At 52.6% G+C, this 18,623-nt stretch overlaps 1 protein-coding gene across 2 annotated transcripts in view; it reads right to left on the bottom strand.

Annotated features, from left to right (window-relative positions):
• The window catches only part of EPHA8 (EPH receptor A8), a 56,358-nt gene that overhangs the window by 16,013 nt on the left and 21,722 nt on the right, over positions 1–18,623 (bottom strand). For both annotated transcript variants that reach the window (XM_014946954.1, XM_014946956.1), the window contains exons 3-4: positions 15,865–16,528; positions 822–977 (exon numbers count right to left, since the gene is read on the bottom strand). In XM_014946954.1, the coding sequence (XP_014802440.1) occupies positions 822–977; positions 15,865–16,528 (820 nt within the window). The remainder of the gene's footprint in view (positions 1–821; positions 978–15,864; positions 16,529–18,623) is intronic.

The following is an 18,623-nucleotide window of genomic DNA, read 5'->3' as shown; positions in this document are numbered from 1 at the left end:
ATTCTCTGGATAGGGGTGCCAAATGCCAGGCCAGCAAGAGCTGATGCTTCTTCTGGGGGAAGCAGGAAGCAATGGGGGTGCATGAAGCTTTTGAGGGAAGTGCCAAGGCGTTGATGGGCTGGACAGTGGAGAGCAAGGATCTGCTCATGTAAAGGGAAGGGTAAACTCACACTCCCTGGAGAGATTAACAATCTTGGGTGGGTATCTCCTGGGGAAACACAGATCAGATGTTGCTGACCTGTCTTTCACACTGGCTCCAGCTAGCAGCCCCACACCTTTCTGCTCCTATGGACCAAGTACAGGAAGTAGGACGACTCCTGGGATATTCTTGTCCTCTTTTAATAGCACCGGGCCCCTCAAAGCAGCCTCTTGCACTCCTCAGCCACCATCCCATGGCAACTCCTGGTGCCACCATCCACCCACAACAAAGGAGAGCACAGCAACTTGCCCCACGGGCTCCCAGGGGTCTGACCACCCTGGGCATTTCTGCAAAGGACAGCAGCCAGCTGGCTCCATGGCTGGTGTGTAAGCAGACAAGCTTTTCCTCAGAGCCACGGTATCACCCTCTCCAGCTCCGACACAGGAGAGAACCTCAGAAGGGGAGCAGGCTCTGGCCAGGGGTGTTGGGAGAGCAGCAGGATGGGGATGAGACAGAGGGCAGCAAGGGGGTGCAGCTCAGGGGATCCCAGCTCATGTGCCAAAGGGGGACCCGGGGTTGAAATGCTGCTCAGCGCCTTGGACAGCATGTGGAGGGGAAAGGGACATGCTGGGCCCAGCATCAGGGAGCGTTGGCTGTGTCCAAGGACAGCCAGGGTACTCACGTGTGCAGGCGGCCGAGGGGGGGTCCTGCACTGCCCTGTAGAAGCTGCTGTCGCAGCGGCAGACGCGGGCCGCCCGGCTCTCCGAGTGGCTGTGCAAGGGGCACTTTGCACATAGCTGGTCCCCGGGCGACGACTTGTAAAATCCCAGCTGGCAGGCTGCAGAGGAGAGGCAGAGATCAGAGGGATGTGCCTGGACAAGGAGCATCCCCTGACTCAGCAGATCTCACTAGCACAAGGCTGGTCCCTGCCCTCATCCCCATCCCAGTGCTTGGGAAACCAGACCTTCTCCCCCGTGCCTGGTCCAGCTGGAAACCAGGCTCTATGAAAACTGCTTTAGTCTCTCCCCCAGTCTGTACTTACTGCCACCCCAGTACCCCTTCCCCTCTGTTTCACAAGCAGACTTGGGTGCCTCCAGTTTCCATGAGCTGCCTGCAAAACTCAAGGTGCTTTCCTTGCATCCATGATGGCTGGAATGTACCCTCAGCAAGTTTGCTGACGATACAAAACTGGGAGGGGTGGTTGACACACCAGAAGGCTGTGCTGCAATACAGTGAGACCTGGACAGGCTAGAGAGTTGGGCAGAGAGGAACCTGATGAACTTCAACAAGAGCAAGTGTAGGGTGCTGCACCTGGGGAGGAATAACCCCGTGGACCAGGACACGTTGGGGGTGACCTGCTGGAGAGCACCTCTGAGGAGAAAGACCCAGGAGTCCTTGTGGACAATAGGATGACCATGAGCCAGCAATGTGCCCTTGTGGCCAAGAGGCCAATGGTGCATCAGGAAGAGTGTGAGCAGCAGGTCCTCCCCCTCTACTTGGTCCTGGTTAAGCCCCATGTGGACCACTGGGTCCAGTTCTGGGCTCCCCAGTTCCAGAAGGACAGGGAAGTGCTGGAGAGGGTACAGCAGAGGGATACAAAGATGAGGAGGGGCCTGGAGCACCTCTCTTACAAGGAAAGGCTGAGGGACTTGGGTCTTTTTAGTCTGGAGAAGAGAAGTCTGAGGGGGAATGTGATCAACATCTATAAATACTTAAAGGGTGGGTGTCAAGAGGGTGGGTCCAGTCTTTTTTCAGTGTTGCCCAGGGGTAGAACAAGAGGAAATGGGCACAAACTTGAATATAAGAAGTTTCACCTAAACATGAGGAGGAACTTCTTTCTTGTGAGGGTGGCAGAGCCCTGGAAGAGGCTGCCCAGAGAGGTGGTGGAGACTCCTTCTCTGGAGACATTCAAACTCACCTGGACACCTTCCTGTGGGACCTGCTCTGGGTGGACCTACTCTGGCAGGGGGTTGGACTGGATGGTCTCCAGAGGTCCCTTCCAACCCCATGTGAATCTGTGATTCTGCCCAGAGCTCTCCCCACTTCAGCCACCTCTCTGGGCCACTGCCTGGCCCCAGGGTGGGGAGCGCTGCACAGATCCAGCCAGGCAGCACTGGAAATCACCTTGCTAACTATTCTAAGAACCATCATTTATGGGGGAAATTTTCAGCACAGTCCTCACTTCACAGTGGTGGCCACACTGCTCACACGGGTGTGCCCAGGTGCCCAAGAGCATCCGTGTAAGTGATTTCAGGAAATAAGAGCTCTGCACCTGGGACATGGTGCACATCCCTGTTGTGCTGCTTTGCAAAGAGGCAAGTTTCCTTCCACAAAACAAAGGGAAAGCACCCTCTCTTGTTTCTTGTTGCACTAAACTGGCAGTGCACGCACACTGCCTCTCGCTGCAGGGGAACGGCGAGGCTGAGGGAGCCAGCCTGAGCTGCTTCTGCCAACATGACCCACCTTCAGTTGCTCTGACAATTCCTGGCGCTTGGTGCCACACTCGTCCCACACCGGGGCTGGCATCCGTCTTCTCCGTCCTACCCCACCTCCCCCAGCAGCCCCTCGAGTAAGTCATTTGTCACACAAACAAACAACTCGTATCTCGTTAGGAAAATCAACTTGCTCAAGAATGACATCTGCCATGTCAGGTATCTGTCTGGGGGTGGAAGGATCTGTCCGCTCTTGCAGATTTTGATTCCAAGTAAGGAAAAACAGGCTCTGCCTGTGTTCCTGTATTCATCAAGCACTTCTAGGACCAGTTCCAGTGATTCAAGCATTAATCTTGGCTCTGACTCATTTCTGTTTTTCCCTACTGAGGTAGTAATACCTTTATTTTCCCGTCTTTACCCCCAGTGGCCAGCTCTGCATATAGCCTTAATTTTTGCTTCCAAGCATGTAGAAGGGTTTTGTTTGTGATCCAGCATCCCGTGCTGTTTGTTTGTTCTGCTTCTAGGTGCTGGTTTGTTTCCTTATATAATAACACTCCTTTCCTTGCCGCGGACCTCCTTGGACATATTGCTACCAACATATTTCACATATCACACATCACACACTGCACATTAATACAACAGCCTCTTTATAACTGAGCTACTTCCAGCAATGGCACCTGAAGGCAGTGCTCCAGCCACACACATCCCTGGTGGCTTGCTGATCCCTCTTCAGACTCTATCACCAGCTCCTGTGGCAGTTTTGCACTGAATGCTAATTTGAAGACAGGGCAGCAATACCACCAGCAGGACCTACTCGTGCTACACGTGCCAGAGATGTTTGTACCACAGGCTGGTATCACAGCTTGGCACAGCAGGCTGGAAAAAGCAAAGGCCAGCAGCTCCAGAATTTGTTCCTAAATTTCTGGTCCTCCACTCAGAGGTATCAGAGCAAGGAGCAGAAATGCCCAAACCTGGGGGTGGAAGGGAAAGCAGATGTGACTCAGGAGGAAACTGCAGCATGTCAGGGCTCGCTTGGCTCCCCAGCTCTCTTGGCTCCTTTCACCCCTTCACGGGCATCAGGAGAGGAACTGGGGACCCTGTGCCTTTACTGAATGCCCTCTCCTGATGCTGCAACCCCTGCTCGTCTGCAAACCCTTGGTTTTGGTGTAAGACTGAGACGAGTGTTGGTACACCCTGTTCTCAGGTGGGGGAAAATTTGGGAAGTAGTCAGCTGGAGAAAGAAAAATATCTCAGAAAGAGAAGTTCCCAGCTTTGCTGTGTGGGAAAGGATGAAGACATGGCTTGAGCATGGCCCACCGGAGGGGAACTGAGCAATGAGACAGCCCCACAGCCCACACTGGGCAGTGTGTACATCAGGGCTTGCTGCCTTCAGCTCATGTGAATCCCCTTGGACCTGCAAACCTCCGTCCTCTCTACCTGTGCAGCAGCCAGCAACCAATGACTCTTGATTCAAGAGGCACTGGAGTGGTTACCCCCACCAATATTTAATTAAGGGCAGAGAAATCAGTGCTACATCAGGTATGGAGAGACAGGCCAGCAGGAAGGATGGGAACACGAAGCACAGCAGATTTGCACCAAGCAATTGTAATCACTTAGCATTAAAGGTTGTAAAAAAAACCCCATTAATTACCTGTAGCAATGATTCACAATTATTTCAGGTGCGCTCAGGGGGAAAATTATCCTAAATGACAAATTACAGGTGAATTTGTGCACCAGGGCAGAGCCATTGGGAGCCACATCCTGGCACCTGGAGAGCATGGGAGGCAGCCTGGAGAGCAATAGGCACTGCTCTGGATGGGTCACCCACCTCTGTGTGTCTCGGTGCTTGCTTTAGATGCAAGTGGGACACACACGCAAAGACTTTCTCGGTAAGGGCACCTGCTTGGAACCTGCACAAGATATGAAACCTCTGCAGTTACAGGTTGACAGGCATGTCCTGCTCTGGATTGAGCTCTGTCATGCCAGGACCTCCCAGGTTAGCTCTGGTAAGAGCAAACCAGCAGAGAAACAGTCAGCGAGAAAAATTCAATCAAACACACCAGGTCTAAAATTTACAGTGCTCCACAGCCATGCTTGTAGCACACCCTGAAGCCACCAAAACCTGAAGCCACCCACCAGGGAGGTGCAGAATGGTTGTCCTGCTGTTTTCACTGCAACCAGCCACTGCTCCCTGCCAGAAGTGCCCTCCCAGGAGCCCTGCAGAAGGTGGGGATTTCCTTTTTAAAATTATTTTATGCAATTGATACCCTTGTTCTGTGCCTGCAGATCTCAGGTCCTGCCTCTCTCTGTCCCCATTCTGTCCCCAGTGCCATTCCCTCTGCAAAACCCAACCAAGGCTGCCTGTCCTTGCAGTCTCATCTTGCGCCATGGTTCTGCAGTGCACGTGGGACAGCAGAAACCTTCACCCACAGCCCAGCTCAAGGCTTGTGCATCTACACTGGGCTTGCTGCCCAGACACCTGGCTGGTCCCAGTGTCGCAAGCAGAGCTTTCAAAAGCCAGCCCTAAACCTGTGCTTGGCAGAGCACATCTCCAGCCCTCTGTTGCATAGGTGAGTCCCCAGTTACCACCCCAGCCTGTTGGGGTCAATGCCATGGGGCTTCCACCGATCCCCACACCCTGCACAGTTCATCTTGCCTGTTTTTCCAGCCCACCAGTCCCACTCTCTCATGCATCGCCTGCTCAAGGAGGCCCAGAGCAGCAGCTTGTCTCAGAAACAGCGAGCTCTGCCAGCCATCTGTAGTTCGGTCCATTTGTTTCCCTCCCTCTCTGTCCTCTGGGGACAGGACAACATCTGCTAATAAGCTGGCAGAGCTCGAGAGATGATAGATGAACCTGCCGAGGATACACTAGCTGGGAACAAGCCATTCTTCTCAGTCCGAAGTCACCGTCTGGGACTGGTGGTCTGCAGGTGGCCCTGGCTGGACCACCAGGAGCTACTTCAGTGGGGCTGCAAATGTGAGCATCGACCCTGTGCCACTCCCTCTTGGCTCCATCCTCAGCCCAGGAGACTTGTCCAGGCATGGTTGGGAGGGTGTCATGGGGCAGCTCCGTGGCAGTGGTGCCACCAATTGTCCCTTTCCCTGACCCTGCAACAAAGCTGGGCATCAGCGAGCACCAGAAGAGCAGCCGTGTACCTCCCTTCGGCAGTGCTGGGACGAGATAGAGATGGAAATAAGGGTGTCATAGCCACTGTGACAGCCAGAGACAGGCACCAGTCCCAGAGCCCTCCAGGCTGCGGGAGAAGCTAACACAAAATCCCAGCTGCTTTCAATCCAATTTCAGCATGATGCCTCCCATCTCAGCTCCCTCGTGACACAGACGCTGAAACAGAATCGAGTTATTCACAGTCATTTTAAAAAGAGGCATCCACCCCATTGCCCCAAATCTCGTGTTTTTGCTAGGCTGTGCTCCCCTTTCCCTGCAGCCTCAGGTCAGCCCAGGCTGTGTCCCCTAGTTGGCCGGAGATCTGGAGAGGGCTTGGGGGCTGGCTGGGCAGGCTCTCTCAGGCAAATTCTTGGTTCCCAGATTACATCTCACCCCATAGTTGATGTTTTGCACATCACAGAATCACAGAATCACAGAATATTCATGGTTGGAAGGGGCCTTTGAGATCATCGAATCCAACCAAAAAAAAAAAAAAAAAAAAACACACAAAAAACCCCACACCAACAAAACAAAACAAACCACCACACCCACCCACAAACAGGCAACACAAACCAACAATCCCACACAAGAGCATGCCCTGAAGTGCCATGTCTATATGTTTCTTAAATACCTCCAGGGATGGTGACTCCACCACCTCCCTGGGCAGGCTGTTCCAGTGCCTGACCACCCTCTCAGCAAAGTCATTCTTCCCAATATCTCATCTAAACCTCCCCTGCCCCAACTTCAGACTGTTTTCCCTGCTCCTGTCATTATTGCCTTGGGAGAAGAGGCCAACCCCCACCTCTCTACACCCTCCTTTCAGGGAGCTGTAGAGGGCAATGAGGTCCCCCCTCAGCCTCCTCTTCTCCAAACTAAACATGCCCAGTTCCCTCAGCCTCTCTTCGTGTGACTTGTTCTCCAGACCCCTCCCCAGCTTGGTGGCTCTCCTCTGGACACGCTCCAGCACCTCAATGTCCTTCTTGTGGTGAGGGGCCCAAAACTGAACACAGCCCTCGAGGTGAGGCCTCACCAGTGCCCAGTCCAGAGGCACCATCACTGCCCTACTCCTGCTGGCCACGCTGTTCCTGACACAGGCCAAGATGCTGTTGGCCTTCTTGGCCATCCTTTAGATGCTGCTTGCTGCTACCATCTCACGCCCCCAAACACTGTATGACCTCCCATTCCTGAGCACCACCCCACAGCCCTTCACACAGCCCAGTTCCCACCTTGCAGCCCCTTTGTGCAGCTCACAGCCCTGCTGTACATCACACACCTGGACTCCTCTCCCGCTGCCCCAGACTCTACCTCCCAACTGCTTGGCCCTTCTTCCCCACAGTTCAACCCATCCCACACTCCTTCACACCCTGAAATGTTGCGGGGGGGGTGTGGGAATTTTCACCCACCAAGATTTTGCAAAGCCAGCAAAATCCTACATATCAGGCTGTGAGCAAATGGCACGTGCAGCAAAGGGCACCCTGCACAGCTTCCTGCTCAATGCCCACATTTCATGGGCCAGGAGAGGATGTATAAGTAAGGCTCTGCTCTTCCAGGTGTTTAGTGCTGGGCAAACTGGAACCATGGAGCAATGTGTCCAGCTCTGGAGTCCTCAGTACGGGAAGGACATGGAGCTGTTGGAGCGGGGCCAGAGGAGGCCCCGGAGATGCTGGGAGGGCTGGAGCCCCTCTGCTGGGAGGGGGGGCTGAGAGAGTTGGGGGGGTTCAGCCTGGAGAAGAGAAGGCTCAGGGAGACCTTAGAGCCCCTTCTAGTCCCTCAAGGGGCTCCAGGAAATCTGGGGAGGGACTCTGGATCAGGGAGGGAAGCCATAGGAGGAGGGGGAAGGGTTTGACACTGAAAGAGGGGAGATGGAGCTGAGATCTGGGGAAGAACTTCTTTTCTGTGAGCCTGGCCCAGGTTGCCCAGAGAAACTGTGGCTGCCCCATCCCTGGAGGGGTTCAAGGCCGGGTTGGAGGGGGCTTGGAGCAACCTGGTGTGGTGGGAGGTGTCCCTGCCCATGGCAAGGAGGTTAGAACTCAATGACTTCTAAGGTGGCTTCCAACTCAAACCATTCTACTATTCTATGGTAGTCCAGATTGGCTGAATCCCAAACCAGACTTCTGCGTGGCACTGCCATAGAAAAATCAGTAGGTCTCACTTCCCGCCTTGAAATCAGTACTGTTGAAAGCTCCCCTGGTTCTGCGCTGATCTTCTTCCCTACATCTTAAAAAAAAAAAAAAAAAAAAGAAAAAAAAAGCAGGAAACATCCAAATCCCAGTTTGCTGCAGGTGCTGCTCGGCTGCTCAGTGCAGATGTCCTTCTGCTAGAGCGAAGTCGAGGTGACACTGTGCAGACTAATGTAGGTGAGACAGCCTGGCACGCTCTTGGAGTGAAGGTTTTTTTATGAAGCTTATCTGGGAAAATGCTACAGCTTGTGGGAGTCAGATGGAAACAGACGGCCTAATGCTAGAATTAGAAAAAAGCTGTTTCCAAAACTCAGACTTGTTGAAGGGTTTTAGACAAAACTATCCAAGGCTTCTGAAAAAAAACCCCACAGTTTTCACCAGACCAAAAACAAACTGAGAAAAATGCTGTGTTCAGGAAGGAGCGGGGCTGAATGGGAGCCACCCCCGCAGATGGCAGTGCTGGAGGTAACCCTGCATCCCTGCGGTAAGGCTTTGGGGACCAAAGACGCATAAATGAAGAAAAGACACACAAAACACCAAGAACTTGATCCCAGCCCCTGTGGCAAGTAGTTGCAGCTTTGGAGGGTTTGTGAGCCCTCTCACCACATGCTTGAAGCTGTGGATATATACAGGGGTTGAGCTTTAACATAAGGATGCCCAGCTCTCCAGCAGAAGCAAGGGAAGAGCATTGGAGGGGCCAAAACAGCCCTCGCTCCCACACAGCTGAGCACCACCAGCTTTTGGATCCCTTCCTCCTTATCAGGGAAGTGTCAGCAGCAGCCTCTTGTTTTCAGGAAGAGGAAGAAGTCGGCACCCAAGAAGCAGTGACATGTGTGGGATCTGGGTCTCACACCAAGTACAGAATAAATTTTTGGCACAGTCCTACTGTTGTGTGGGAATGAGGAGCATCTTCCCCATGCAAGGCAATCACACCAAGCTTCTGACTATCTTGGTAGCAAAGCTGAGCTCCCCAGCATCCCATTGCATTGCACCATCTCCAGTGTAAGTGCTGGTGCAAAATGACAGTTCTTTCCTGCAGACTTTTTCTAAACTCCCCAACAGTTTCCCAGGCACCCGCATGCTGTTAATCCAGAGCAACAACCTGTGTTCATGACCTGAACCTGGCCAAATTCTGTGGAAAAGAGAGCTCAAACACAAAAAAAACCCCATGTTCCAAAACTGCTGAAGGTCTTTGAATGCTGCCAGATGCATCTATCACAGTTCGGTTGCTCTTCCTATAGGGACTACAGAGACCTACCAAGCACAAATGAAATTTGTTTCATCCCCACCAATACCCTGAACTCCAGCCTAGCACCATTCTCACCCTTCATCTGTGTTAGCAGCTAAACACAGCAAACTCAGGGAAAAGCAGCAAATAATAAAATATTCAGCCAGGAACAACCCCCATATTGTTCTGTTGGTGGGGAAGGGCAGCCCTGCAGTCATCTCTGTCCTTTGCTTGTTCTTAACCAGAAAAAAAAATAAATAGTTTTAGGTGTTGAGGGCTGCTTTGTTTTGTTTTCCTAGTAAATGCAATTGGCCATTTCCTTGAGTTTTAGAGGAAGGATGGAAGGTGCTGGAGATACTGAAAAGACCTTGTTCTGCACCCTGCCGCCTCCTGCATGCTCCATGTGCTGAATTATCCATCTACACACAGCACAACAGACCTGTGGTCTAAACAGACTAATTAGCAGACAGGGCTGGGACTATAAACTGGAAGCTCTGGTATGAGGCAAGTGTGAATCCAAGGATACCATCCCAGGGCTGTGTAATCCCCCGGCAGAAGTTTCTCCTAATGTCCAGAGCAAACCTCACAAGCATTTTGTGGCTCTGACACATCTTCTTTGCAGTCTGTTCCCATCTGAAGTCTGATACGTGGATCTTGAACAGTCCTAGTTTATGTGGTTTGCAAAACAGACTGTTTTCTTTTTTGTTTTTTTTTTTTTTTTTAGGATGTGGGGTTTTGCATGGGATAAACAGAAGGCAATAAAATCTTACCAGTTGGTATTGCCTGTATTTTACAAAGCAGCTGGCTGGCTTGCAAACCAACAATGAAAATCTTGTGAGTGCCTTTGATTTTCTTGCCTGGCAACACTGAAAGAACATTTGCACAACTCCCGTAGTGCGTCTTCGAAGCTGTCACTGCCCCTGCCCTTGAACGGTTTATTTTGGCACACTCAGGGCAGAAGCCCTCTGTGGTGGGCACCCAGGACATTGGTGCAGCCCAGCTCTGGGTCTGAGAGCCTGGTACCTGCCAGCAGGCACAGCAGGCTCTGAGCAGGCATCACCGAGGTGCAGCATAGCCACCAGGCCTGTGGCTTGGGGCTGGTGTGTGGGTGCTGGGACCTGCACGGAAAGTCTCCTTGAAATCCACACCGATCTGCAAAGAAGCGCAAAACATTCCCATTTGTTTTGTTGGGAGCTGCAATGACAGGATATTTTGACACACATTCATGTGTTGCCTTGATATATGGTACACAGGCTTCCAGGCAGGACCTGGTGGAGGTGGAGACAAGCAATGGATGCCCTGAAATCCCAGGTTTGCTGGTTGACAGACATGTGTGACCCCTCCACCCCCTCAAATTTCTGGGGGCCCATGTACCTCAGAGCCAAGAAAAAGGGGTGTTCTTGGAGTCATCCCAGCAAGACCAGTGCCCTGTTTCCAGCTGAGCAGCCTGTATTGGCTGTCTGACATGAAGACACAACACAAGCTCAGGGTTGCTGTGCGATGTTCTAATACAGTTGGGAAAAAAATCATTGTCAGCAGGAAAAAGAGAGAAGCCTGGGGCTCCTCTGACTTGGATAACGAGCCTGGAGTAAGGTTCTGGTAGGGTCCTTTAACCGACTAGCATATCATTCCTCCTCCCCACATGCTTCTTCACCCTCTCTCTCCACTGAAGGAAAGGAGCTGTGGTCTCCCTGGATAGGTATCTAGGGGCAAGCAGCATTCCTACCTGCAGTGCACTGGGCAAAGGGATCCATGTCCTCGCACTCAAGCCCATGGAGAGCAACTCACAAGCCTCCACCTTTCCTCCCCTTCCAACATCAGCATCTGGACTGCATCTGTTCACACATCTGCAAAGATTTCTGCTGTGGCCACAGGTCATCACCCAGCCCAGCACAGCTGGAGTCCGTGTCTCTGGCCTGGCTTCCCCTGCCCATGGCTTCATCTGTGTCATTTTGTCCCCTGGTATTTCTAGGGCTTACCCTGACCCTGTCTGGCCAGGGCTGTGCTGACCAGCGTGGTACATGGATGATGGGGTGCAGAGAGATGGGGTTTCCCCTCCCCTCACACCACATAGCTCTGCCCCCCCTCGCCTCACCAGCTGGAAAGTCAGTCTCCACTGACTTTCTTCATAAAGGTCCATGGATGCAAAACTGTATTCACAAGCACATAATTACCAAGCTGGGTATTTTCTCCTCTTAATTAGCAATGCTGTGGTGCTTTAATTGCTCGATTAAAGTTGCCCACAAGGAAGGTTTAAGGTACATTAAATTTGCTGATTGGTTCATCAGCATGAATCCCACCAACTGGAAAAAACTAACTGGCTTCCAGACCGCTAACCAGACTCTCCAGATCAATTTCTGCCAGCGATGTGCCACAGGAGGCAGGGGGGTTTGTCCATAAGGGGCCAGCAGTCCTCCTTCTATTCCCGTCTCCCCATTTGGGAGCTAGAGGGGAAAGGGTCCTGGCAGTGACAGCCTCTCTCTCTTCTCCTTGTCCAGGGGACACTGGCCATTTTTTCAGCTTAAAGAGAACTGGGTTAAGTCTGCCTCAGGGTCAGATCCTTATTCAGTCACATGCATCAGCCCCCTGCTGGGTAGCTGTTCTCACTCAGCTCTGGCAGGCTACAAACACCCACCCTCATGTGCAAGTGGTGGGCTGATGGAGCTGTAACTGCTTTATTGTTGCTCCCTCATCACTGTTCTCCAGCCAAAGGCAACAGCCAGGCTGAAGCCCCTGAGCACCACAGTGGGAAAGCAGATAGAGCGATCAGGACACCTGGAGGCCAAAATGCTTTGTCCCAAACTTTTGAACAAGTCCCACTCATGAAACCCATGGATATATTGCAAAAATGCTCTTCGGGAACTGCATTTCTGCCAAAGGCTCATCTACCCGCTCTGACAGCAGGGGAGGGGGCTTGTCCCTTCTGTTTTACCCTTTTTCATTTGTTTGTTAAAGAAAAAGTTTCCTAGGAAGTCCTGCGCTGCTGGAGGTTTCCATGGCTGGTGGCTGGCTGGGCTTGTGTCAGCTCCCAGAGAGCAGCACTGTGATCCGTAGCTGCGACACCACTAGCAATGATCCAAACTGACTCTCTGCATGGGCACATCTCTCAATCGGCTAAACAGATTTTAGCCCAACTTTCCAGTTTTGCTCACTGACAACTGGTGACAGGCACAGCACAAGGAATAATTCAGATCCGCCCCAACAGGCTGACCCCGATGCCAGGACCACGGCCCAAAGCCTTGGTGGCTCAGGAGCCCAGCAGCCCTCGCCAAAGAGGGTCTGGCAGGGCTGGTAGGAGGGGTGTGGGTGAAGAGCCACCGTCCTCTCCTGAGCCTCCCTGTCCACCTCTCCATCCACCCACCAGACGTGGTGCTCATATCCTAGATCTCAGCCTCACAGCTGTTTGAGGAGGTGGCTTGTGAGTTTCTTCCCTTCCCTCAGAAGCAGGCACAGGGTTAAAGTCCTCCCTTTTCTCATTTCTCTAATTGCACTGACCTTATTGAAATGGGTCTCTATTGTCCTGTACAGCAGCTGCATATAAACAAGGTGAATTATACTGATTGTCTTCTTATCTGATAAATTGCTGGGACAAATCCTTTTCACTCATGTTATTGCTTATTCTGCTATTTAGGCAGCGCAGTTGCTATTTGCTGTGTGTACGAGGTTCTGACGTGCCTTGCTCTGGACTGACACATTTCAAGGAGGAAAGAGCAGCACACCCAAGGCTGGCTGTGAATGGCAGGGGATGAGGGAAATAAAGTCCTTCAGAGCCTAGAAACTGGAGGGGAAAAGCAAGTGGGGCAGCAGAGCTGTGCCGCCCTGGGAGAGAGGCCCCGAGGGGTTTCATCCTTGTGGGGACAGGGATGTGCCATGGGAGTAGAAGCTGGGAATGTTAGGAGACGGCAGACCCCAGGACCATCAGCAGCTGTGACAATTCATGCTCAAACTGGTTTCTGCCCAGGAAGGCACCTGTGCCCAGCCACAGATGGGATAGGGGGTCCTGTGCCCCTGAAGATAAACCAGGCAGGTGCATGAGGCACAGACGCAAGGGACAAATGTCTTGTGCAATGTAGGGCTGTGACACATCTGATGCCAGGCTGGCTGGCATCCTTAACGCAGTCCTGACCCCGGTGCCCCTGGCAAGATCTGCCCCCCTCGATTCCATGGAACGTGCCCCTCACATCCCTATGGCAAACACCAGGACACCACAACAAGATGAAACGTGTGGATCGCACTTGGGTAAGTGCAGTGGCCAGAGATCCCAGCCACCCTCCTCCTGCCCAAACAAAGGGGCATCCAGGGTGATAGCTGAGAGTAAAGGGGATGAGAGGCAGCAAAGTTTATCCTCCACCACATCCCACCTCACCCCATCCATGCCAGGTCTGTGGTATGGCCTTCCTTCTCCTCCAAAGGGCTGAGAACAGCTCTGGCCATGATGTGGTTTCCTGAGCTGTCTTCCATCACTCTGGCAGGTCCTTAGAAAAATGGACGTTAAAGAGGAGGGGGAGAAACCTCCACTGTTCAAACATCTTTAGCTTTGACAAATAAGGCAACCGGCTGTGAAAGGCGAAAGGAAATTAATTTGGAATCACATTTTAAACATTGCCATAGAGGCAAAGTATCTTCTCTTTAATTTTTTTCCCCCCAAGCAAAAAATGAATTTCCCTGATATTTATAGAAAGATTATTAGGGCCACAAGGAGTGATTTATATCATCTCATCCCTGTGACGGAGAATGAAAAATTGCTGGGGCGACAGCCACTGGAATCCTGCTTTTGTCCGCCTGACAATTAAAACGGCTAATTTCCAACTCCGACAGATCCGCTGGGGTTATAAATCATTCCGGAAAGGCACTTTTCATTGTGAAAAATGAACTCTGCCCCAATCAAGCACTGGAAGCTTAGATCAGAGATTTGCATCTGTTTGCTTTTGCGTGTAAATGTATGTTCTCTGGGTCCACATCCACCCACCAAAGGAGATGCCAGGAAGGAGGTGCTGCCCTACTCTCTTGATGCTGGGCTGTCAGACTCCCTGTGCTAGGAGCTGCTGGGGATAAATGGGACAGGGAAGGCAGGAGGGCGAGACGACACTGAGGTCAGAGAAAGTCCAGTGGCTTTTCTGTTCTGTTTCTGATGCCACAAGCCCTGGAGAGCTTCACCCAAGAACATTGCTGGTTGAGCAGCACGGGTTTGAGGCTGTCCACATGCAGAAGGGACAGCTTCTGCCTGTGTCCACCCTATCCAGGGAGGCAGGTTGGACCACACTTCCTCCTGCGCAGCACCTATGTGTGGGGCAATCCCACCAGGAAAGTGCAGGAGGGCAGAGAAGGAGCTCTCCCACAGCTTCGCTCGAGGAGAGAAACAAACATGTCCAAGCAAACACAGGGAAATGAGGCAGGTTCAGCACAACATGGACCCTGGGGCCTCCTGCTGCCTCCAGGCTTTTGGGGTGGTGATCTGGGGCAGAATCTGCTGGACGGGACACAAGGAAGGGGTGTTTGGTCCTTCTGAACCAAACCTCCAATTCTCAGGTCCTTGCAGTGATGGGGCTGGGACCCAGCCGTCCAGGAGGCCTGTGCCAGTGCCCCCTCCCACGGTAGCACATGCCTGGCCCCATGCACACTTTGCACCCACTCCTTAACGTGGGAGAAGAAGAGACTTTCTGAATTATCAGCTCTGTCTCAGGATGACTTTCGAATCAATGGTCACAGACAGGAGGAGTTTCAGATAGAAGCATTTATTCTGCCCATCCTTCCTGCTCTCCACAGCCGGGAACCCGTCGGGACCAGTGCAGGTCCCAGCAGCACCTGGATCCATTCCAGTCCGGCGTCGGACGTCCTGACCTTGTGTCAAGTCTCCCTAAGATAAATGCTCCACTTGACGTTTTCACGAAACTCAAACAAAGGCCCCACACTCTTATTTGTGCTGCTCCCCTAAACACATCCCATAAAGAAACCGAGAGCAAACAAATCTGTGCGGAGGGCTCTCACGGGGAGCCCTGAGCACCGTGCTCTGTACACACACATCCCCGTGCCTGGTGCGTGGCTGCTGCTGGTCACCCCGCTTCCTTATCGCAGTTTGTACAGTCGACAGCTTGAAGCCAGCCCAGCAGCACAGAGGGCCCCCGGGAAGGCTCTCTGCACCCCCGGATGGCAGGGCTCTCCAGCAGCTCTGGGGAGGGGTGATTGGATGGACACAATAACCTTGTTTCGTAAAAGCTCGGTGTTTTTCTTTGTGCTTTCTTCACTTTCAAACCCTCTGCCAAAGGGAAGCGAGCGGTGGGCCATTCTGGACAGACCGAGTTGTGCTCTGCTGTGGTGCCCCAGCAGAGATCTCAGTACCAACCAGAGCTGCTGGGGGCACTGGGATGGGATCTCTGAGCCATGCACTCCATGGTAAGGAAAGATGGAGCCAGGGCAGCCCCTGTCCTGATGCCAGCCCCATTGCAAAGCCAGTCCCCGTCCCAAAGCTATGCCTTGTGCACCAGGACCAGTCACAGTCAGGCTCACAGGAGCTCCCAAGGAGCTTGCTGATGGTACCTGCAACACATTTTGGAAGCATGAAGCCATCCAACAAAGGCTTGAGCAGCCCTTAGCCTCCACAGAGGCTGTCCAAGTTTTTGCAAACAGGCTTCTGTCCTCAGCCCTTCCCCAGAGAAGCAAGAGACCTTTGCAGCTACCCCTCCCCTTACAGGCACTGCTAGTATGAAGCAGGAACTCACCCATGCAGGAATCCCGCTGCTCTTCATAGCCAGCACTGCACACGCACTTCCCGATGGGCACCAACCATTCTCCCTCGGCACTGCAGTACATTTTGGGGGTGTCCCTCTCCTCCGAATGGCCCACGCACTCTCCCCGCACTTCCACCAAGGAGGATGAGTCTGCCCCAGTCACAGCCTCAGAGAAAGACGCCAAGTTCCTCACCATTGCTGGGCACTTCTTGTAGTACACCCGCACTGAAACGATGGCGATGCAAGCACCTATGTCCTGGAAGGCCAAGTAGAAACCCCTCTTGCTCAGTGGCCCCACACCCCGCACCTCCGTGTTCAGCTTCAGGCGTCTCACCCCCAGGTCCACGTTGGTGAAGCTCTCATCAGCTGCGATGGTGTCAATCTTCATAAACTGGCTCTCCCGTGTGCTGGTGCCCAGGTCCCGGTCGGACTCCAAGTAGTAGAGGTTGAAAGTCTCCTTACAGGTGCCCAGCACGCCTGGCATGCTGTTACAGTCCCGCAGCGTGAATTTAATCTCTGCATAGACCCGCCGCGCACCGTCCCGTTGAACCCAGTTTGTCCGTAGCCAGTTGTTCTGGTTGGGGGTCATGACATTACAAACCTGGTAGGTATGGATGGGGCTGAAAAACTCATCCATTTCATTGATCGAATCCCACTGCAGGACAGAGAGAGAACAGGTCATTCCAGATACCCCTGAACACCGGGTGAGCACAGGGCATGCAGGAATCTGTGCCATCACCTACCCTGGATGAACTCCCTATGCTCCTGCAGCTGTGTCTGGACAAGAGACCACTGCTGCCACAGGCCAAAGAAAAATGAGGGTGAGCAGACCCAGCCCTAATTTGGTCAGTAGCTCTCCCAGTCCACCTCGATGCAGAGATGGGTGAAGTGCACTCCTCTTGGTGGGTGGGAATGCTTACCCAAGTCAGACCTGATGGCAGAAACTGATGGCAGTGTGTGTTTGGGAGGGCTCCAGACCCTCCAGACCGTGTCTGCAAGTCCCTTTTCTTGGTGCTCACTCTGGCATTCAGAGCAGCAGCTGGAAGGTGCCTGCATGGTGCTCACCTGAGTCTCTTCTGGCTCATGCAATCTCCATGCACAAATTAAACAGGCTGCTTTCCAGACAGAGGAGGAGTTTCAGGGTGCAGACCACTGGGTGAAGGGGGGAGCATGCAGTGAACACAGGACTTCCAGCAAGAAATAGGGGTCCATGGGGACTGATAGCCCCCTTCTTCCCAGACAAGGTGAAGGGAGGAACCGCACACTGTGTGGTTCCTCTGTGTGAGCCCACCGTGCTCAGCCCAGCTGAGAGGCTGGACTGAGTGTTGGCTCTGGGAACCCAGGGGTTTACAGCTTGACAGCTCTGGAGTTAAAATTCAGTGTAACAGTGGCAGTAGGGCAAGCCTGGGGAGATGTTGGGCAAAATCAGGTTGCAGCAAGTAGGACTGCAATGGATGGTCTGGGTGAGTTTAGAGGGACAGGAACATTTGTGTCATCCGAGGGAGGGATGCTGAGTGATTTTGACTGATGAGAAGTGAGAAACAGTAATGAGATTTTGGATGCAAATGAGCTCCATAGCTGAGGGACAAGTTGACCTTTGTTTTGGGGGACTACAGAACACTTCTGGGGGCTCAATCTTGCCTCATGTCTCAGTCTCCACCTTCTCCAACCCCACAAAACCCTCACGAGGACACACAGACCTTCCCTTCTCCATGGTCTTCTCACTACCTCTTCAGCTCACACCCCTGTCCAAACCAGGCACCCCAATCACATCCCCCATGGACAGGTTTGGGACACCTAAATTCTTCATATAGCAGAAGGTGGAGGAAGAGGAGCAGAGGAAGACTTCAAACCTTCTGACTCTTGCCTGGACTTAGCAACAGGCTTTGAAGATGCCTGAGTCCCACCACCATGCCTGAGTCCAGCTGTGAGGGGCAGCACCAGACACAGTCCCGCAGAAGCTGAGGGAGGTTCTGGCACCCCTGCAGCACTCGCTGCTTTGCCTCCCCTGCCCGCATCTTCCTTGGGTTGCCAAAAACGGTGTTTTCTCATGTGAGCGGTGACCTGTGGTTCATGACACAAAACCAACAGCAGCCCAGAGAGAAGGAACCTGATGCTCATCTCAAAGGGGTTGAGTCTGAAGACATCACCCCAGTGGGGAAGAGGAGGCTGAGGGGAGACCTTCTCGCTCTGTACAAGTACCTGAAAGGAAGCTGTAGAGAGGCAGGGGTCAGTCTCTTCTTCCAAGTTACAGACGATAGGACAAGGGGTAATGGCTTCAAGTTGCACCCGGGGAAGTTCAGGTTGGATATTAGGAAACATTTCTTTACTGAAAGGGTTGTCAGGCATTGGAATGCACTGCCCAGGGAGGTGGTGGAGTCACCATCCCTGGAGGTATTTAAGACACGTGTAGCCGTGGCTCTTCAGGGCATGCTCTAGTGCCCAAGATTATTGGTTTGTGGTGGGATGTTGTGTGGGTGGGTGATGGTTTTGGTTGGTTGTTGTTGTGTGTTTAGGTGGTGGGTGGTGGTTTTTTTTTTTTGTTGTGTTTGTGTTTGGTTTTGGTTTTTTTTTTTTGTGGTTGGACTCGATGATCTCTGAGGTCCCTTCCAACCACTACAATTCTGTGATTCTGTGATAATGGTCTTCACCATGGGCTGCAGAGGAATCTCTGCTGTGGTGCCTGAAGCACCTACCCCCCCAGTCCTTTTTCACTGACCTTGGTTTCTACACAGTAGTTTATTTCGCTT

The sequence above is a fragment of the Calidris pugnax genome, unplaced genomic scaffold, assembly GCF_001431845.1.
Source record: "Calidris pugnax isolate Ruff unplaced genomic scaffold, ASM143184v1 scaffold152, whole genome shotgun sequence".
Taxonomy (NCBI): Eukaryota; Metazoa; Chordata; class Aves; order Charadriiformes; family Scolopacidae; genus Calidris; species Calidris pugnax.
The sequence above is the reverse complement of the archived record's forward strand: the minus strand, read 5'-3'. Positions and strand labels throughout refer to the sequence as shown.